This window comes from Poromitra crassiceps, assembly GCF_964638095.1.
Source record: "Poromitra crassiceps genome assembly, chromosome: 6".
NCBI lineage: Eukaryota > Metazoa > Chordata > Actinopteri > Beryciformes > Melamphaidae > Poromitra > Poromitra crassiceps.
The window spans coordinates 34,188,441-34,210,706 of record NC_139627.1 but is presented as its reverse complement, the minus strand read 5'-3'; the positions used below and the strand labels follow the sequence as shown (position 1 = coordinate 34,210,706).

General features: G+C 43.1%; 1 protein-coding gene across 4 annotated transcripts in view; it reads left to right on the top strand.

The window, feature by feature from the left end:
* ppp2r3b (protein phosphatase 2, regulatory subunit B'', beta) overlaps positions 1 to 21,895 on the top strand; it is a 33,207-nt gene extending 11,312 nt beyond the window's left edge. For 3 of the 4 annotated variants that reach the window (XM_083638858.1, XM_083638857.1, XM_083638860.1), the window contains 12 exons: positions 7,458 to 7,643; positions 8,720 to 8,823; positions 9,463 to 9,565; positions 12,420 to 12,494; positions 12,712 to 12,798; positions 13,198 to 13,354; positions 14,230 to 14,278; positions 14,427 to 14,516; positions 14,633 to 14,808; positions 18,359 to 18,468; positions 18,908 to 19,005; positions 20,670 to 21,895. In XM_083638858.1, coding sequence (XP_083494984.1) covers positions 7,458 to 7,643; positions 8,720 to 8,823; positions 9,463 to 9,565; positions 12,420 to 12,494; positions 12,712 to 12,798; positions 13,198 to 13,354; positions 14,230 to 14,278; positions 14,427 to 14,516; positions 14,633 to 14,808; positions 18,359 to 18,468; positions 18,908 to 19,005; positions 20,670 to 20,805 — 1,371 coding nt within the window. In that variant the 3' untranslated portion in view covers positions 20,806 to 21,895. Of the gene's footprint in view, positions 1 to 7,457; positions 7,644 to 8,719; positions 8,824 to 9,462; positions 9,566 to 12,419; positions 12,495 to 12,711; positions 12,799 to 13,197; positions 13,355 to 14,229; positions 14,279 to 14,426; positions 14,517 to 14,632; positions 14,809 to 18,358; positions 18,469 to 18,907; positions 19,006 to 20,094; positions 20,134 to 20,669 lie in introns of all 4 variants that reach the window. The other variant, XM_083638859.1, reaches the window with a different exon arrangement.
* Positions 21,896 to 22,266: the final 371 nt, after the last annotated feature.

The following is a 22,266-nucleotide window of genomic DNA, read 5'->3' as shown; positions in this document are numbered from 1 at the left end:
TCTAATCCTTAATCACTCTTGGTTAACAAGTCTTCCATTCAAGGTAGGGTGGTGGTCATGAATGTAGCTTGGTGCATTGCAGTACAGATCTGTTACAGACCACAGACCAAACTAGTACGGTTGTAGTTATTCCTTTCTGTTGCCGATGACTGGTTATGAAGTGGAACTGTAGTAGCCGAAGCTAGCTGTAGTCATACCTGCACCACACAGAACAGTAGCTAGTTGTATCACTTTTTCTTCTGTTGCCAACATTGAAAAGTTTCATCACTGAGCTACCACATAGTCTACTGTATACAATGGTTGTAAAAAGCATGTGTCACTCACCACCATCAACTCCTGTTGGAGGATTATGGCTGTGGCGGTGTTTTTTGTTTGTTTGTATGTTTTGGGTACCGTTCATTTTATTCAGACAACCGATGAAGTGAGCTGCAGTTCTGGGATGAAGTTTGTCCTTGGGAAGGGAACTATGTTGTTGCTCAACTGCTTTACTGTCCCTGGGCGCACTGCACTGTTGTGAATGTGCAGAATATCATGGGGATTAGCAGTTGTGCTTAGGAGCTCTGTTAGCGGTTAGCATGAAGGGAGAGAGAGGGAGACTGTGCATGCAAGGCAGCAGGAGATGTTTATGTCCTTTTATAGCCATGGCTGACACCCGCACACATAGGACAGAGGAGAGCAGAGGATCAGCACCATTGATCTCTCAGCATGTTACACTGAGCAGAATCAAACTGACAGGATATGACAAAACATTTCCAAACAGTCACCGCTAAACACACACTATACAAGGGCCCCTGCAGATGGAAGAGATGGACATGGGTAGATGATTTAGGATGATATTGTTCTGAAAGAAGGAGTAAGATGCTGTTGCAGACTTGATGATGTGTATATATTTATCAGATCTAAACCTTAGGCACTAGTAGTTGTGGAAGAAGGCCTTAACAAACGCATTGTATTTTGATCTCTCAGCAGTGGGACGGTGTGGGTTTGTTGATGTGCTTTTTAAAGGCCATGGAGAATGATCCAGTGGGCAAATTCTTGAGTCATGTAAATAGTCTTTGGGAATGAGGTAATGATTAAGAGCAATGCCTCCAGTGCTACCAAAGCTGTTTTTAGTAACTGGCTTATATGTGCAGCATCACAACGAACACACATTTGGATTGGCTGTGTGTCTGTCTATTAGTGTTTATGTCCTTTGAATACTTGTATTCATGTGGACACAAATAAATGTGTGTGTGTGTGCATGCGCAAACACTTTTTCACTGATGCAAAACTAGCAGCTTTGCATGTCGGTGTAGTCATGGTCCTTCTTTCTTGGCTGACAGTGTGGAGATTGGCCCATTGAATATGATATTCTAACTATCAGTATGTTGGCTATGCTCAGTGGGTCTTTGTAAATCATACTAGTATGGAATCAAATTGATCCTGACAGGTAGGCCTGGGCCTAATGTTATTGCATGATGTCATTGTTGTTAGACTTTAAAGGAGAGATTGTTTCCACTGTCATGGTTATAGAACTTAATAGCTCATGGTGCAAATACCCAGAGCGCTCAGAGACAGAGCTGTCATTTGAGGTCCAAGGTGGAAGCAGTTTTACGGACACACACACACACACACACACACACACACACACACACACACACACACACACACACACACACACACACACACACACACACACACACACACACACTCACAGCTGTGTACAAGCTCTGACACACTGTTGGGGGTTTAAGTTACTGAGGACTGCGGCACTTTGGAACAACATTCATATAGGAGTTAGTTGGAATTGAGCCGGACAGTCAGATGCAGGGAGCAGAGAGAAATTGAGCTCGGGCTTGTCTCCATTAATGGTTCATAGACAACAGACCTCTAAGCCCTACTGTACCTCCTGTCTCTCCAGTACAAACTGAACCCACACAGAGAGAGCACACGCCTGCCTCGCTTCTATCTCCAGAGCTGTGATTAGCAACTGCTGTTTGCCTGCAATCAGGCCTGCTGTTGAAATCCAGCCACGGTGGCTCCACTCGTTTGATCTGTCTCTGTCGCTCGCTCACTGTCCTCTGAGGCATACGTGTTCTCTCTTGTCATACGGAGATACAATGTGGTTAGTTATGTCCTCATTCATGTTTCATCTTCCAGGGCTCCAGAATGCGCCCATTTTCACACCCTAAAATCTGCCAGTGCACCTAAATATTTTCACTGGCCGCACCGGTGCACCTGACCACCGCCCTGCTCTGTCTCTGATTCATTCAGATCCTCATCCTAATATTTTCATTGGTCGCATTTTAGTAGGTCTGTCTCTGTGTGTGTGTGTGTGTGTGTGTGTGTGTGTGTGTGTGTGTGTGTGTGTGTGTGTGTGTGTGTGTGTGTGTGTGTGTGTGTGTCTCTGTGTGAGTGTGCCACAGTGCGCTTTGTCAAAATCTCCCCCCTCATCATGCACACACAGAAAGACAGGGAAATACCAAAAGAAAATGTGTTCAATGGCTTCTGTGTGTCTGTCCAAATGTCATTCTGGCCAATACTCCACTTCTGTATTATAACATTTCAGTCTGGAATATGGAATAGGCTATCTTTCAATAATCTTTATGACTAAAAGGCTCAAAGTAATCTCATTCTCATGTGTAAGAAATTACTGTTCTACAGCCATTTCTTGCGGCCCTGGGGCCTGGGGCAAAATGCGGCCCCAGGGCCGGACTCAAAGAAAAACAAAACGACCCCCAGAAACTCAATAAAAGGCAGAATTATGTTAATAAATCACATCTGCTACAGCCATTGGAGTTGTATCACTATTATATAAGGAGATTAACAAGAAATTACCAATCACAAATGGGAGAGAGGGTTAAAAATAGGGAAACTCCCACATTGGCAGGTATAATCTCCAATGTGTGGTGGCCCTTCGCTTACTTGATGTAAGTCAGTATGGCCCTCAGGTCTAATGTTAGCAACGCTAACGTTAGCTAGCTAACTAACACTATCAAGCAGATTCTGGGAACAACGTTACCCAACATGGAATTCAATATCGCTCAAATGTGTTGTTGACAATCTGGCTATGCTGTCTGTTAGCTAATGTTATACCATCTAAGAGCAGCTATCTGACTGCTACGGTTTGACTATGGTTTCAACTTGAACAAATATCAGAGCAACGTCAAATAGTCAAACACCTAGTGTCTGCTCAGTGATATTCACTGTCTGCCCAGTAGGGCTGCACGATATGAGGAAAAGCTGCGATGTGCGATAACACTGTTCAATATTGCGATGACGATATGACCTGCGATAAATGAAAAAATGCTATAAACAAAAATATAAAAGGGTACATATTAGCTACAGTAGCGTGTTATTTTACCACGCTAGCCGGGCGCTTCTCGCTCATACAGTATGAGCCCGACTAGCGGGGTAATGTGTCATTCTGCTTTAATAGACAGCTAACATAGACCCCAAACATTGAATAGCCTATGTCTATTAAATAAAGAAGTAGTATTCAGCTTGACTCACTTCTGTCTCCACAGCCTCCCTGCAGGTCTTGTACATTTTGGGGAACCCGTCTTTGTCCACTGCAAATAGGCATCATGTCCTTCGTCAAACAACGAGTTATGGAGTCTGTTATTTCTTTGTGGCGTTTGGATGTTGTCTCGTAAGGAGTCACGCTCGCTAAACTCCAAGAAATTGACGGTTGCTGCAATCGCTTCTTGCTGCTACTCAACTGGCTTTGCGGCTTGGCTTTCTTGTAATTGTTTGTGCAGTTCTTTGTGGTTATATTGCAGGTGGTGATGAAGGTTTGTTGTGTTTCCCCACAACTGCGCCGCATGTTTTACACAGTACCTGTGTTTGCAGCGTGTCATCTCGTTTAAATCCGAAATTATTCCAAATCAGGATCAGGATCAGGATATACTTTATTGTCCCCGAGAGGAAATTTGTCTTGGACAACAGTGCTACATACAGCTGCATCATAAAAAAGAAGACAACACAAAATGACAAAATAACATAACAGGAACAACAAAGGTCTACACATTTTTTTCGTGAAGAAATGCTCCTTACATATGAAGTGCATGGAATTATATTGCAAACTGACCCGTCAAAGGAAAAAGACCCATATAATAAAGAATTGCACTGAGGATAAAAAGATGACATGTGCAAAGAAATGGGCGGGAGACTAGATAAAGTGATCTATGCTACTGTGCAAAAGTGGCTTACAAATTAAAACAAATGGTGATAGAAGCAATTTGATAATAAAACCAATAAAATAGTAAGACCACAGCATGATCACGTTTAAAGAAAAATGGTAAAGTGCATTATTGAAATAAAAAATTTAAAATAATAATAGAATAAAATAATAAAATAATAAAAGGATTCAATAGAAAATTATAAAACAGGTCCCATGAGTTTTTAGATTAAGCAGGTCGTTTGTTTAGGAGTGAGATTGATATTGGGAGGAAGGAGAGCTTGTAGCGGTTAGACTTGTACCTACATGCTCTGTATCGCCTTCCGGAAGGTCAGAGAAGTGCTGTGCCTTTTCGCCACAGTGCCGCTGATAAGGTAATGTGAGCTAGTGTAGCTAGAGACGAGTGAGAGCAGATAGATAGACCCAACTCCATGCTACCGCATGCTTGCTACGCAAAATGGTACTCTTCCGGGTCTCCTGGTCATCAGCTTGTGATTGGCTGTTTGTCAATGATGCGGCAAAAACACAGATACAGGGAGTCACTCGAAGTTGAAGTGTCTTGCTTTATAGTGTCTTTGGTGAGAGCAGCTTTTGGCTGCATGTGAAAGACATTGAAAGAGCATTTGCTCCCGTCACGTAACTGTTTTTTTTATTGCGATAACACGTGACTTTTGCGATGTGTTCATCGCGCATTTTCATATCGCGATGACGATGAAAATACGATACATCGTGCAGCCCTACTGCCCAGTGAGGTTATCTGCTTTTAAAGCATTCGTGACATACCCCACAGTGTGCTGTGAAACCATAATATGATTTCACAGCACACTGTGAGATATGTCACTAATCACAGTAACGTGAAAGTTCACAATCACGACCTGTCATTGCAGGGACATTTTCCACCACATCAGCATTACATAATGTTAGGCAAACAACAGATGACTAAATAAACGGTTATTGATAATTTACTGACAACAATAGCCAATGAGCTGCTGCATTGAGTCATTCTGGTAAGAAATTAATGGTGCATCACAGTACTTTAATTGAATAAACTAAATTGTAATGTATCAGAGATTAATTGAATCGTATCGAATACGTGCTATATCGTTCTGTACTATGTAATTTTCATTGTGCACCTAAAATTCTTTGTGCTCCTAACTTTTTCACCTTAGGAGTATAATATCTTAAAGTGATAATCACACCACAGACACCCAGTTCATAAATGCTGCAATACTTAAAATGCAAAGGCTTCCATCAATGGGCTATAGGCTCAATCAGCATTGTGTTAACTCGGTCATAGATAGTGATTTAACAGACATTTATTTACATGAAAGTCTTTGAGAGTATCACAAGAAATTACCAATATCTATATATACAATTGAGTATGTGGACTTTGTCTGTTTGTTTGTTTCAAGTTCTGTGTTCGGCCACAGCTATGCCGTTTTACGTGCGATCGGGCTGAAACCTTCAGGGTGTGTAAAGGGCACCCGTGCGGGTGACATGACGGAGCTGGATTTTTTTATTAGGCTAATGATGTGATGTCATCAGTGATGATGTCAAAAGTTATGTCATAAGGGCACACGCGCACACACATACACACAAGGATGCATTGTGACAAGACTGATCAGTGATGTCATAGGGGGGACACACACGCACACACACACACACTGATGATGTCATCATCAGTTATACACAAACACAAGGAGGTATTGTGACATCACTGATGCAATAACATTTAGTGAACAACATACACAAGGAGGCATTGTGACATCACTGATGCAATAACATGTAGTGAGCAGCACACACACACACACCCATGTGCCAATAGGGCAGGTGGGCTACGGGTAGTCTCGACGCCAGACCCATGAGAGTTCTTACGCTGATACACTACGTTACTGCATGCTGCAGAGCTCTCTCTGGGCCTGGGACACTTTCCCTCAGAGGGCTGGTTATGGGAGGGAACCGTTCACTTGGCCAGTCATATGCCAGTGATGGCTTCAGTCCTCTCCAATCAGTAACGACTTTGCGATCAGACAACACGGAGCCCATTTGCTCTCTCATCGGTGCTACGACCTGTCACTCATTCAATTTCAACCCGCCTTCAAAACCTGCAGTGGCTGTTAACTGGCACAGACTTACTTATGTAGTATGCGGAGTGCAGCGATTCAACGTAATATTTGAGTCTGGGGAGAGACTAGGCTACGGGTGACTAGGCATCGAGTTAGGCGCACCGGTGCACCCAATGTAAAAAGTTAGTCTGGAGCCCTGTCTTCTTTCACTGGGTTACACACACGCATGGCACTTTCCTCTTTTTTTGCTTCTGAGCCCTAAGCCATAAGCATAATTATTATTATCTGTCCTGTCCACAAGTTTCACCACATCTATTTATTTGATCAGGGACACCTGACATTATTGCCTAAGAAAAGTAGGCTGAGCGACTCTTTTGACCTTTTCATGTTGGTGGAGTCATGCTGAAGTTAAGAAAAGTAATGTTGCTTAACTTGCTTAGCCTAAAGCTGGGCTCAGACTACAGGATTCTGACAATCCTAGCCGATTTTGAAATCTGGCTGTGACACGCACTACAGGAGAATCTTCCCAGATTATCTTCCCTAGAATCTCAAACATGCACACACTACAAGATTTGTAAATGTGGCGCACCCAGATTTCTCCTCCGATTCTCGGGAGGGGTGAATCGGGCATAAATCGGCCCAAAAATCCTGTAGTGTGAGCCAGCCTTAAGTCTCAACCAACCTGAGCTCAGCCCTGCTTACTTTATACTCAGGAATGCTGTTGTGTGTGCCTGTAGTCTGTGTATTATTCACACGCGGTTAGTTATCTTGTATAAAATAAACAGATCAATACTAGTTTTGTCAGTAGATGTTATGTCCTCAGTCCTATCCAGTGATATATTATCTTGTATTACTATTTCCCTTGAATCCCTGACTCTCTTAAACATCATTTGATGAATAATGCCATTCATTAGTTACAAACGGTATCATGGTTTTCAGCACTCAGCCAAAGTGATTGTCAATGGTCCATTTTGTGCCAATGTCAGTTGACACATCTTAATTGAAATCTATTGCAGATAAATGGATAAGGGTCAAGGATGGTTTGCTGCTGAGTAATCCTAGCTCTTCCCTAACGGTCCAGTGGGGGGAGCTGAGAGGTGCGCTTGCATGAGTGTTTACTAGAGTTCGCCATGGCCAGCCTTACTTAGCACATGCTGGAGTGTTTGGGTGTGAAGTGATGGCATATGCTGGCATTGGTGGCTAACAATTTCTTCCTGTCCTGTCTGTCTCAGGCCCAGGTGAAGAGGGAGGAGCCCGTCACCACAGCGCTAAGTGAAAGCATTCCAAAGTTCTACTTCCCGCGGGGCCGGCCCAAAGCCAACCTCAACATCGACAGCCTCATTTCCAAGATTGAGAAAATATTTTCCCAATTCCCCAATGAAAGGGCCACCATTGAGGACATGGGGCAGGTTGCCAAGGTGAGAATGTGATTTGTAGCGTGGAGGCACCGCTGCCACCCAGCTAATTATTTTCATTAGCGCTATTTAGCCCCCCAACTTTACGAATGTTTGCTGCTTCTAAACCCCCATGGAAAATATTATCTCTCTTTCCCTGAGGAATGGGAGCAATGGCCTGAGGGGAACCTGAGTGTAGAGACAAATGACAGCTAGGTTTCCTCAGGGAAGTCTTTGAGTGAAGCAACGTTGCAATTTTCAACACAGCGCTATGTGTCATTGTGCTTGCTCTCTGCTTTATTGAAAGAGGGTGGGTATGACATGTTTATCTAGGAACTTTGATATTTTTTATTTAAAGGTCCCATTCCGTGCAAAAGCTGTTTTTACTTGTAAATGCATATATACTGCTGTCATCCCTCCCTGTAATGAGTGCTCACAACCTCAGAACTGCCAGAGTTGGATTTGTCCCTATCCAGCTTCCCCCTGCAGTCTCCTTCAAGCCACGCCCCTTACACTCTGTTCCCCCAGACGGGTTAATGTTACGTCACGCGGGTCCTTAAGCATACTGCGCGCAGTCTCTCTCACACAAGCTACCTGCACCATTTTGTCTATAGCCACAAAATTAACACTTCTAGCCGGAGCGACGCCAACTGTACGTGATCCAGCAACTGCGGAGGTGCATTCGGTAAGTCTAGGCATTTTGAGATGTCCTCTTTAGCGTAGCAACCGTTAAGTTAGCGATAGCTCGTTGCTAACGTTAGTTGTGGACACAACCTAGCGTGCTGGTCCACGGACGCTAATCTGATTGGCCGCTGGGAGCCTGGGGCGGGCTCTCCCTCAGCGGCCAATGGGAACTGTTAGTTCTGAATATATTATAGAAACAGACCATTCTTGGGAAGCGACGAGATGAGGAAGTGAGAACTCCGTCAGAAACGTCAGAAAAGAATAAATTAATCCAGAATCATGTTTTATGGACCAGAGACACACGTTTTTAAGAGGTTACAGCTGCACGAATTGGGACCTTTAAAAGTGATTTTACTCTCCCTCTTCTTTACGCCCATACACACCCCTCCCTCTCTCCTCCTCCCTCGTCTCCATAGGCCTGTGAGTGTCCTTTCTACTGGAAAGCTCCATTGTTCTGCTCGGCTGGAGGCGACAGGACGGGCTCCGTGTCCGTGCACAAGTTCGTGGCCATGTGGAGAAAGTAAGACAATGGCTCCTCTCATCGTCAGTGGACCACGGGGGGACACTCACTCACACCCGTCTGGTCCATACAATCTCCTCTAAACAATGATGACCACTCGCTGGGGATCTTTACACAGTGCAGGCAGCTATCTTCTATTATGGCTGTTCCCTTTTCAGTTAGAACAGAAAACACTGATCACAAAAGCATCACTAACGACCACAAGGGAATAGTCCGTGTGCATATACATGAATGCAAAAGTCTATTATTCTCTGTCTTTCTGTCTGAATTTGAAAAGAATACCATATAGCTCTTGTAATGGGTGCTGTGTGCTGAATGCTGTCATATGCTATAGGCATGCTGTGGTATTAATGTGTGAGCCTCCAGAGAGCCACACTGGACTGCCCTTTGACTTAAGCTCATGACTGAGCCCTTCTTAGACGAGAGGCCACAGCAGACTCTTGCATTATTTCACCATCACTGCCATAACACTTTGGGCTTATAATCACCCGCGCAGCAAGTCAGAATCCTAATTTCAGAATGCATTAAGCCAGCGCTAGCACCTTTGAGGGGAACACTTTGAGACTTTCAGGATAGAAGAAAGTAAGAGAGAAAGAGGGAGTAACCTTGCGACCATCTGTTCTCTCTTTTCCCCTCCAGAACTCTGCAGACCTGTCACGACGACGCTTCTAAATTTGTGCACCTCTTGGCCAAGCCTGGCTGTAATTACCTGGAACAAGAGGACTTTATTCCATTCCTGCAGGTACAGGCTACAGGCTACAGCACACCCAGGGAGAGGGCTGGGCTTGGCAGCATGGGATGCTAAAACTGCATTGGCTTGGCTGGTGGGAGCTGGAGTTGCCCTGCTGAGCTAGTGGACTTTTCATGTGGTGGAGGACTAATTCAGGAACATCACTGTAAGGAAGGGGGGATACTACAGTATTTCTAGACTCCACTGGTGCAGGACTCCAGCTCAGCAGAACTTAACTAGGAGATGGAATTGGGCGTTATATGCAATATACATATTAGAGCAACAAAATTGTAATTCATTCCAGAAAACAAGGATACAAATTCATCCTCTTGTTTTCATAGGCAAATTGACTATTTGGTCAGTCTTATCATGTAGATTTGCTGCGCTGGCTGTTTGTATTCTCGTTCTGCCTGGCGAGCTGTTGGCGCGCCACATTGGCCCCGCCCCTCCACCCTATTCATTTTCATGCTGGCAGGAGCAGCCGGGCTGAGCCGGACAGCCGTTAGCATACCGCCGGTGATGCCTTCTGGCACACGGCGTTTAATTTGTATTGTGCCGCTCGCCCAATCGCCTTTGACTGTTGTGATGAATGAAAGGCGGATTGCAGTGGAGTCGATTTGACTGTCCCCGCCTGTTTCCTCTGCTCTCTGATTTATGTGTTTTTCTATGATTTAATTTCTCACAGGAAGAGTCAAAGAGGCACAACGGCCGCCCCCAAAATAAGGCCTTTTAATTTCATTGCCGCCTTCGCATTTATGTCAACAATTCATTCCCCCACAGCCGAACAGGAAGGAAGGAGGGTAGAATCAAGAAAAGGAAGGAGGGTAGAATCAAGAAAAGGAAGGGGGGTAGAATCAAGAAAAGGAAGGAGGGTAGAATCAAGAAAAGGAAGGAGGGTAGAATCAAGAAAAGGAAGGAGGGTAGAATCAAGAAAAGGAAGGAGGGTAGAATCAAGAAAAGGAAGGGGGGTAGAATCAAGAAAAGGAAGGGGGGTAGAATCAAGAAAAGGAAGGAGGGTAGAATCAAGAAAAGGAAGGAGGGTTGAATCAAGAAAAGTAAGGAGGGTAGAATCAAGAAAAGGAAGGAGGGTAGAATCAAGAAAAGGAAGGGGGGTAGAATCAAGAAAAGGAAGGGGGGTAGAATCAAGAAAAGGAAGGAGGGTAGAATCAAGAAAAGGAAGGGGGGTAGAATCAAGAAAAGGAAGGAGGGTAGAATCAAGAAAAGGAAGGAGGGTAGAATCAAGAAAAGGAAGGAGGGTAGAATCAAGAAAAGGAAGGAGGGTAGAATCAAGAAAAGGAAGGGGGGTAGAATCAAGAAAAGGAAGGAGGGTAGAATCAAGAAAAGGAAGGAGGGTAGAATCAAGAAAAGGAAGGGGGGTAGAATCAAGAAAAGGAAGGAGGGTAGAATCAAGAAAAGGAAGGAGGGTAGAATCAAGAAAAGGAAGGAGGGTAGAATCAAGAAAAGGAAGGAGGGTAGAATCAAGAAAAGGAAGGGGGGTAGAATCAAGAAAAGGAAGGGGGGTAGAATCAAGAAAAGGAAGGAGGGTAGAATCAAGAAAAGGAAGGGGGGTAGAATCAAGAAAAGGAAGGAGGGTAGAATCAAGAAAAGGAAGGAGGGTAGAATCAAGAAAAGGAAGTGGGGTAGAATCAAGAAAAGGAAGGAGGGTAGAATCAAGAAAAGGAAGGAGGGTAGAATCAAGAAAAGGAAGGAGGGTAGAATCAAGAAAAGGAAGGAGGGTAGAATCAAGAAAAGGAAGGAGGGTAGAATCAAGAAAAGGAAGGCGGGTAGAATCAAGAAAAGGAAGGGGGGTAGAATCAAGAAAAGGAAGGGGGGTAGAATCAAGAAAAGGAAGGAGGGTAGAATCAAGAAAAGGAAGGAGGGTAGAATCAAGAAAAGGAAGGGGGGTAGAATCAAGAAAAGGAAGGGGGGTAGAATCAAGAAAAGGAAGGAGGGTAGAATCAAGAAAAGGAAGGAGGGTAGAATCAAGAAAAGGAAGGGGGGTAGAATCAAGAAAAGGAAGGGGGGTAGAATCAAGAAAAGGAAGGGGGGTAGAATCAAGAAAAGGAAGGAGGGTAGAATCAAGAAAAGGAAGGAGGGTAGAGTCAAGAAAAGGAAGGAGGGTAGAATCAAGAAAAGGAAGGAGGGTAGAATCAAGAAAAGGAAGGAGGGTAGAATCAAGAAAAGGAAGGGGGGTAGAATCAAGAAAAGGAAGGAGGGTAGAATCAAGAAAAGGAAGGAGGGTAGAATCAAGAAAAGGAAGGAGGGTAGAATCAAGAAAAGGCATGAAGCCATTTCAATGCAAGGATATAGCTACAGTTCATTTGAGATGCAGCACACCCCATGAAAGACCTCATGACTTTATGGCATGGGAAAGGAGAGGCGGCTAGGAGCAGTGTAGCCTTTTCTTTAGCCCCACCCCCACCCCCCTGCTGACTCAGAAAGGGTTAAAGTCATCTCCAAACCGTTTGACCCAGTGTTTTCAGACTTCAAACGTGACATTTATTTGATGGCCTCTCACAACAAGGCCTGCAGCTTTCCTTTTTCTCTCACATAGCTGAATTTATAAAGCATATGGCGATGGCATGACAGATTGATGTAGATAGACACTGACAACTTCTGATGTTTGAATAAGTATGCGTTCCCTGCCTACTCAAAATTTAATGTGCACTGTCTAGCAAAAAAGACAGACAGATGTGGTTTGTCTGTTCACTCTTCTCTGAAAGTAACTGAACATATGTATTATCGTAGTGGGCACAGCATGTCATTGTCCCCTTTTTCCCCCTGTGTGTGTTTTTTGGGTTGTGATGGAAATGAGGCCGACGTTTAATGGAGACAAAGTGGGCTGACTTGACTTTGTGTTCTTTAGGATGTGGTGAACTCTCACGCAGGCCTGGCCTTCCTAAAGGAGGCATCAGACTTTCACTCCCGCTACATTACCACGGTGAGAGAGCAGCAATGCATACACAGACAGAAGGACACTATCATATCACAAATTAATCCCATGCACTATTACAGTTGGTACACAATTTTCTGCCAAGTATTTCATCTAAAGACAATCGTTCCATGAATGCTGCACTGCAGCAGACAACATTTCGCTAATGCATTATTTGGTTGTGCCTTGCAACCCTATGAACTAACTGCTTGTGTCTGGTTGTCAGGTGATTCAGAGGATATTCTACACTGTGAACCGGTCGTGGACTGGCAGGATCACATGCTCAGAACTCAGGAAAAGCAACTTTCTTCAGGTTGGCCCTCCACTCTTGCAGACCACTTTTTCTTACAGTTGTTTTTTCAGTCCGGGTCCGGTTTACCACTTCTGTTTGTGCTGTGTCTTCAGTTAGCCGATTCAATTTAGGGTTTTAAAGTAGAGTAAAGTCTCTACATCTTCACATTTCTCTCATTTTCTTTTTCCTCTTTTATTGAAATCCATTTCTTGTGTATTTTACTTGTGCATTTGCCTGGCTGTCTTAAAAAGATGACTGTTCTCAGTTTGTGTTTTACTTGTGCATAATGCTCTCTTAAAAGGTAAAAAGGTTATTGTTCTCAGTTTCTGTATAATAAATAAAACTGCCAGTCACACATAAGAAAAACTTTGGTTGAATTGCTGAATAATTGTATCATGACTCTCCGTCCTGCTGTCCCAGAACGTGGCCTTGCTGGAGCAAGAGGAAGATGTGAATCAGCTGACGGAGTTCTTCTCCTATGAACATTTCTACGTTATCTACTGCAAGTTCTGGGAGCTGGACACTGACCATGACCTCTACATAGACCAGAGGGACCTGACACGGCACAATGACCAAGGTACGTATTCTCAAATATTTCCTGGGTTCAATTCCCGGTAGCGGTACCTCCGGCTTTGTCAGACGTTCCTACAGACACAATTGGCCGTGTCTGCAGGTGGGAAGCCGGTGGTGGGGTATGACTCCTGGTCCACTGCACTAGTGCCGCCTCTGTTCAGTCAGGGCGCCTGTTGAGGGAGGGGAACTGGGGGGAACAGCATGATCCTCCCATGCGTTACATCCTGCCGGTGAAACTCCTCTCTGTCAGGTGAAAAGAAGCGGCTGGCGACTGCACATGTATCGGAGGAAGCATGTGCTAGTCTACAACTCCCCAGTCAGTCACAGAGATGCACACTAAATTAACTTCCCTATAACCTCCTTGGCTCTTGTTGTATTGTCCTGCAGGGAAAAGCACAATCAGTAGGCTGAAGCTAATGCTAGAAAGTATTTAAAATTGCTATTTGGCCATGGTCTCGCGTTCACACACAAACACATATTCAAGAAACAAGAGTTGCCTTCGATGCTTCCTCCCCACACACTCCACACCACATGTTCTTGGTTGATGGTCTATGAGTGAGGCAGGGGAAATGAGACACAAGATCAATAAGAGAGCAGCATATATACTCTGGTCGAATGACGCCATGTCTGGAACAATTACTTACCACTGCATGGTCAAAATGATGACCAGAGGATTTATGGTATTGTCAAGATAAAAAAGAACCACACTTTCCAATGATCTGGATTTACGGTCTGTGAGAATGAATTAAATGTGTTGTGAAAGAGCTGTCCATTAACGGAAAAGGCTGTTGTCTGATTGAAAAAAATGGCATTCAACAGCTTCTATTATAAATAATCTCTATGTTTTATTCCCCCCCCCCCCCCCCCCCCCCCCCCCAGCCATCTCCCATAAGATGATCGAAAGAATAGTCTCAGGAACAGTAACAAGGTAAGTGACGTATGGCTTGGTTTAAAGGATGCACAAGTCCTTTTGATGCTCATGGGAATAAGTAGCAAACAAGACAGAGGAGATTTATAGCAGCGAGCCACTGCGTGTTGCCAGCTTTAATAGTGATTGTGCGGTTTACTCCCATCAGGGACAAACGGGTGTACAAGGCGGGGCAGCTGAGCTACGCTGAGTTTGTGTGGTTCCTCATCTCTGAGGAGGACAAGAAGAGTGACACAAGGTATCGAGGCACACAGCTACACCAACCTTCTTCATCTCGCCTTTACCCCTCTTTACACTAATCAACACTCACATGCACCCCTCCAGCGCTAACTCTTTCCTTCCCTCCGTGTCCAGCATAGAGTACTGGTTCCGCTGTATGGACCTGGACGGGGACGGCGTGCTCAGTATGTATGAGCTGGACTACTTCTACCTGGATCAGTGCCAGAAGCTGGAGACCATGGGCATCGAGCCACTGCCCTTCGAGGACTGCCTCTGCCAAATGCTCGACCTGGTCAGGCCAGAGGTGGAAGGTCAGACCCTCTTTACATGTACACCCGCCCTCAGACATGCACACCACACCAGTCTGACATATTCCGCATTTTCCATAGCGCCATGTTCAAGCCAGGCCATTGATCTTTGACTGAAGGAACAGTCATAGATGAGAGAGTGATTGATCTATTCTAGACTGCCTGCTTCCAGCTGTTGGTGTCATCTATCCTGTCAACAACCTTCCTACAGCACTTAGGCTTAACACTATGCTGTTTAGAAGACACTCATCCGCAGGGCGTGTATGGTTGTTAAGTATGGGTAGCCAGTAGCCACAGCAAGACTTTGACCCATAGTGGAATTAGTGGCATGCTATATACAAGCGTAGTTATAGCTTGTAATGTGAGATGTAACCACTTCTTCACTCAGTATTTTAGGCTGACGTTTTCCTCTTAACATTTAGACCACCTACAGATTCAAGAGCTTTTAAAATCTTAACAGACTGAAGACGGAAAGCACTTCTCTTTAAACGACAGGTATCAGCAGATTGTAGTCTGCTGTACAGGTGCATGAATTTGAAGACGAGCTGGAGATATGGATTTTACGTTTGACTACAAAGAGCATCACATAATACACAAATCTGACACGCCTCTGATGGAGTTCACCGACAGAGCCCCTCAACACTCAGATTGGTGGAGTGCTCAGTGCTCACATTAGCTTAGAGGCTCGAACCGCCTAGCCAAGGAATGCAGAATTCAGAAGTAGTAGTATATATTTGCCCCTTTGACACCTTTTGATCTGATTAATAATGATGTGAATCTGATTTGAAGCCTGTTGCCACTTGCCAGTAACTTAAGAGACCAGTTTAAAAAGTGGCGCAGTTTTGACTCCTTTGTCTGAAAACAATTTCCAAAATTAAGCTGTTTTTATCAGTCATCTGAAGTATTTTCAGATGCCTCATGCTTTTATCTCCTTATGTTCAGACTACTCTAACTCTTTATTCTGAATCAGTCAAAGTATCTTTCACATCTCGTTGGCTCGAGATGCAGTAGCTAAGATTTTAACTGGTACAGACAAAATCCTTCACTCCAATTCTGGCATTGCCTTAGAGGTTACCTGTTTGGTTTAGAATTGGATAATTCTGGTTATTTTCCGCCAGTTCCTTACTTCCCTATTTTTTACCATTATTAATTGTGTTGATAATTAATCGGTGTAGAGCAGGCATGTCCAAAGTCCGGCCAGGGGGCCAATTCCGGCCCATGAACCAATTTTAAGTGGCCTTCAGCTTGTCTCTCAAAATATACTATTATGTGGCCCTGCACACAGCATTCCTTAATCAAGCAAGTTCACTTTGAGATTTTTCAGTTCACCTAACGATGACAGCACTATCTTGTCTACAGTTTGTAGACGAGCACCAAGTAGGAACTACGCAGGCAGAACTAATGTTTTCAGATGTTAAAATAAATCCTTTGAGTACAATTGTATTGTATGTAGTAGGGGTGTCACAATATATCGTCCCACGAAATTTCGCGATAGTAAAACGTCACGATATGTATCGTTGAGATGAAATCTCATATCGTGAAAAAAAAAAAAAAAAAAAAAAACATTTTTTTTTTTTTTTTTTTTTTCAAAAGTAGACAAAGAAACATCTTTGTTTGTTGAAGTTCAATGTGTGGAAAGTAGTTCAGTTGAACAAGTCTCTGAAGAGACACATGAGAAGTTATACAGGAGAGAAACCATTCAATTGAGTTTCTGGCAAAACTGTTTACTTGACAGGAAAAACTGAAGATGCATAAAAAATAGACTAAGAAAAGTCTTGTTGTTTGAGTTTGAAGAAAAACTGAAGATGCATAATGAGAATTTATACTGCTGAGAAACCTTTTAGTTCAAAGTAAATCTAAGTGACGGTGTAACTCATTCTATTTCAAGATAAGCCTTATCTCCAATCTCATGTTTTTTCTAGTTGTTATTGTAATAACAATTTCCCACAACAGCATGTTTTGTATTTGTGCATTTCAAATAAAATACTACTTTTCCAGTCATATATTGTCATTATTCAAGTTTAAAAAAATATTGTTAAAATCGTATCGTATCGTATCGTTATCGTGAACCCAGTATCGTGATACGTATCGTATCATGAACTGAGTGTATCGTGACACCCCTAGTATGTAGGGATGTTCAATATTGGCTTTTTTACCGATATCCGATATCCGATAATGTCCAACTCTTAATTTCCGATACCGATATCAACCGATATCAACCGATACCGATATAAGCGGGCTTTTTTTCGACCAAAATTTCACGTAACAAGTTACATAATGTAGCTTAATGTAGCTGAAGAGTTTAATATATAATATGCATGTTGTGATAAAGTTGTAAGTGTTAGAGAAGCGAGCTTGTGACCAGAAGGTCGTCGGTTCAATCCCCGGGACCGGCAGGATAAATCTGGGTGGGGAAAGTGAAAAGGCAGCGCTTGCCCCTCCCTCATTACCACCACTGAGGTGCCCTTGAGCAAGGCCCTTAACCCCAACCACTCAAGTGGAGCTGCTCAGTGGCCAACAGATCAGACTGTGGTTGTACTGGTCAGCTTCCAGGTATGAATGTGTGTGTGAATGTGAACAGGGCACTCCTGAAAAAGAGAGCATTGCTCTCAGTGAGACTCCCCCTGTATTAAAAAAAAATATATATATATATATATATCGGCATGAAAACCGATACCGATATTTTCCGATATCGATTTTTTTATGCTAATATCGGCCGATAATATCGGTAGGCCGATAATATCGGACATCCCTAATTGTATGTGATATTTTTCTTATAACCGATATGATGCGAGAAGCAGCTGGCCCCCCGGTATTTTCACATTATCTAATCTAGCCACCAAAAAAGTTTGGACAGCCCTGGTGTAGAGTGTTCATGGTTCCAGGTCAGCGGGAGCGCTGCAGTTCCAACACACATGCACAGGGCCAAAGCATTAGTCTCCTACAGTTCAATCTAAAGGCGATTAAAACACATCAAACTTATTTTTACATACTTGTGCTTTTATGTGGTGTCTTTTATCCTGTTGTTTTTATTCCATTATTTTTACCCTCTGTTTTGACCCTTTTATCTTGTGGTGCCTTCTTGTTTTACTTGCTTTAATTTATTTAATAGGTTTGGTGTTTGTTTTTATTTGATTGTTAAAGCACTTTGTAAACTCAGTAAAAAGAAGAAGAAAAAAAGGTACAGCAAATGTGAACAGGCAGAAATTCACTCTTGTGTTTTTGTCATTTTTATTTATTTGTTTTTACCCGCCTTTGTCTGAAGCTCAGCACTATTTGTTTTGTTGTGCATTTCACACGACAGTTCAACAGGTTATGAATCCTGACCTGGACATTAAGTTTGAAATACTGTGGTCTCCACCAGTCTGATCAGTAGGCAAGAGATCCTGAACCCCTGTCAGCTGCCGTGAAAGCTAGGCAAAATCAGGCTATTTTGGGCTAAAAATTATGCTGAGAGATCCCACTATTAGTTAAATAAACCTGTTACATGAACCAGCTGTGACTAGTTATGGTTGAGAAACAATCTCAAAGTGTGCTTTTTTGTCCCCTCCAGGTAAGATCACTCTGCGGGATCTTAAGCGGTGCAAGCAGTCAGACATATTCTTCAACACGTTCTTCAACATCGAGAAGTACCTGAACCAGGAGCAGAAAGACCCCTTCTCTGTAAGGGCAATCTTGAATGAATAATGTATTGCATTTATATAGTGCCTTTCTAGATACTCAAAAGTGCTTCACATATCTGGGGGGTTAGGGGGGAGAACTCAACTCATCCACCACTGATGTGTAACACCCACCTAGGTGATGCATGGCAGTCAGTTTACGCTCACCACACTTCAGATAACATGGTGGAGAGTTGAGGACTGAATATGCCAATTAAGTAAGAGGGATGATTAGGTGGCCATGATTGAAGCAAGGCCGGTGTTGGAATTTAGCCAGGGCACCAGGGTTACACCCCTACTCTTGCGAAGTGTGCTGATGGGATGTTTATTCATGAGACCAGAGGGCAGAGCACCTCCTACTGGTCCTCCAGCACCATGGTCTCCCATCATACTTGGGACACTTTCATGACCACTGCATCCTGTTTCTCTGTCGTGTTTTGAAGGAGGTGGAGACAGAGGGCCAGGAGTTTTCTGACTGGGAGAAGTACGCTGGGGAGGAGTATGAGATCCTGGTGGCCGAGGAGGCGGATGAAGTGCAAGTGTAAGGCTGATTTTGCTCAACGATTATGGCCACAAATGATCATCCTGATGATTTTGCTACATAGTGTGATCACAACTATTAATCATGATTATTAGTCTATGATTTGAGGAATACAACTATTTGAACTTTTGTCGTCTTCTATTAGCAGCATCTTGAGTATCTCTAACTACATTCTACATTCTAAATTCAATTAGACGTTTAATTATTGCTGATGGGCGATTATTGTATGATTATTAACTGTGGAAACTTAAATTGCAATATACAATTACACAAGATTAATTGTGCAGCCCCAATTTGAGACCCCATTTACTTATCAATAACCCAATAGAATACCTTCAGTTAATTTTAAAAGGAAATACACTAATGGTTTATTACTCAATTAAAGTACACATTGATGACACTTAAAAAAACACAACGTAAACTGTTTTGAAGTAGGTCTAAGGTCAGCCAAGTAATACTATTTAGCAACAAGAAGAGAAGAGAGTACTCTCTTTCCTATCACGTCCTGATGAAGACCATGCGTGGTCGAAACCGGTCCGCGTTTTTGGCACTTTTAAAGACTTTGGTATTCCCTAAATAATTAAAAGCATTTTAACTTCATCCCTGGCTTTGTGTGAGAGTGCCTGAAGCAAGCCAAGAGGCTTTCTGTTTGGTTTAATTTACTTTAACTGGACAATTACTATAAATGTACAGGGTTTTTTCTGCATAGAGGGATTTTTGGCGTCTCCCAAAGAGGTTTTAGCCACACACAAAAAGGTTAAAGTCTCACATTCGTACGTTTAAAGTTAATGACTGTGTAAAACTTGGGGTGCTCTGACAACATATTGCTCCGAAATGGCTGAAAATGACTGATATATCTGTGTTCAGGATAACCCTGACTATATACTAACTGCATGATCGGTTGTGCGTAGTCAAGTCACCCCCCAAAGGCCCATCGTGAGCCAGGAAAAACCCTGAATGTACATAAGAAACGGTTCACAATTTGACGTGTCATTGCTAAGGCTTGGGTTTATGTGCAGCAGGAGAGAAGCTCTCAGGGCTTCAGTGATAGATGAGGCTGTTGACAGATATGTTGTGTGGCGCTTTTAGGAACACCACCTTCTAAAGACACACTGCTAACCAGGGCCGGTAAGAGACTCAGGGCACTCAGGGAAGCATTCTCCTCTCTCTCTCTCTCTCTCTCTCCAGGCTTGTCTAGTCCTAAACTCACTTCTAGCTTCCACCTGCACCCCATCGATCCAAACATATTGTTAGCAGCAGCAGTACGTTTGTAGGCCGGCATGGTATCAGGTGTAGACGGCCATGTTTAGGATCTGGGAGTCTGTTTTTGAACCGGTCTGCTGAGGTCTTATCCCTCCTCTTCTCAAAAGCGCTACTCTTCTTGCACCATCTCTCTGGCCCTTCACATAGTGCTCCTGTGTTGTTGTTGGTCACACTCGTTTAATTCTATGATGAGAAATCTCCTTTGTCTTAACATAGTGATCCTTCTGCATTACCTACTTTTGGTGAATGTGTTTGAATGATCCTCATGACATACACTTGTATTTCCTCTCAGCCACTTTGTCTCAGAATCAATGTGTTGTTGTTTTTTCAACAGATATTGAACCCAAGCTGTCATATCCATGTGATGCCATATTGGTCCTTTTCTCTGTGTGTCTGTGTAGGTCCGAAAACCCTTTGACCCGGCAGCACTTCTCCAGTGAGCTGGGACTGAGTACAAAGAGACACTTCTTTGAGATCCCCAGTCCATACTGCAACATGGATCTGGACGAATTTGAATATGAGGATGTGTTGGAATGATGCCCGAGCACTCAAGAGCACTGGAGGGACACATGAACACTCGGAGCACTGGAGGGACACATGAACACTAGGGCTGTATGGGGGAGGGGGGCACTGCGGCTTGTTTGATTTCTTTATTGTAATTTCTCAGTACTCTCATATATACAATTTGTCCTCTCAGAGTCTGCATTTAATCCTACTGGGCAGCCGCTTTTGGTTTTGGTTTTGAGAATATCCGAATATTCTGCTACAGCCCTAATGGACACACAATCACACAGGAAATGCCAAGCACCGGACAAGAAGTACAGAGTAAACAGTTTGGGGCGGTAATGTTCTCACCTTTGGCAATAAGAGGGACACCACAGCTGAACTCATAACCTCTTCCTCACATCTTCGCTCTTCAAAATGAAAAGTTATGTAAGCCCATGTTTTGCACCAGTTATGTTTGGGGCGGGTGTTGTCATATGAACACTATCGAGCAATGAAGGGAGGCTCCTAGTTCCCACTGAGCTCAAGCACATTCACCACACTGAACCGGAGCTCCCCGAGGCACACATGAATTATTGGACAGAAGCCATTTTAATCTGATGCAAGTTTTGAACTAATTAACGTTTGAGGATATTGGCCAATCTTACATTCCAGACATGATAATTGAAGGTTCACTGTAAGACTGTAAATTCTGTCAGTTGGTTGGAAGAGAGAGCTGGAGGTTACTGTAAATGCCAAACAAGCCACAGTACGGCCTGCTCTACAGTATACTGTACACAAGCACACAGTCAACATGGCCACACAGAGCGCATGTTGTACAAGAATCTGTTCACTTATACAGCTTAATCTTCAGTAAGATGTCCACTTCTGTGTGAGAGTGGGTTATATAAATTATTAGATATATTTATAAATGGGTGTAAATATTTTGTGCATGGTGTGTTGTAAATGATTTGGCCAAATGTTTTAGGCAATTTTTTTTTTTTTCTATCTTAAAAAGTAGTTGATTTGAATGTACTTTGATACGGGGCAAAAGGAACCCATTTCTAAATGTCTTGTTTTTATTTCAATAAATGATCATCACATTAGTAAATGGTAGAGACTCAATAAAATAGATCTACCAGTTTCTCTTGTTTGATGGATAAATTCTTTGCACCTACTAATGGTTGATGGTTTCACTCTTTAGATGTAAGGCAACTTCAGAGGTCAGTAAGGGAACTGCAGAGGTCAGTTGGTTGATAATATTACTCCTGCAGCAGGAATATGCTGCTGAAAGCCAGAGTAGAGGCTCAACAATAACTGTACACAAACATAACAGACCGTTCAATAGACAATGAAATACTTTCAACACCATTTTAAAATGTATGTATGGCTATTAACTGTCATTTATATAAATGAACGTGTTACAGTATACAGCTGCGTGGGAAGACAAGTTTGTATAAATGAACATTTATTTACATTACATGTATTAGTTTGCCTAAACTAAATACAACCGTT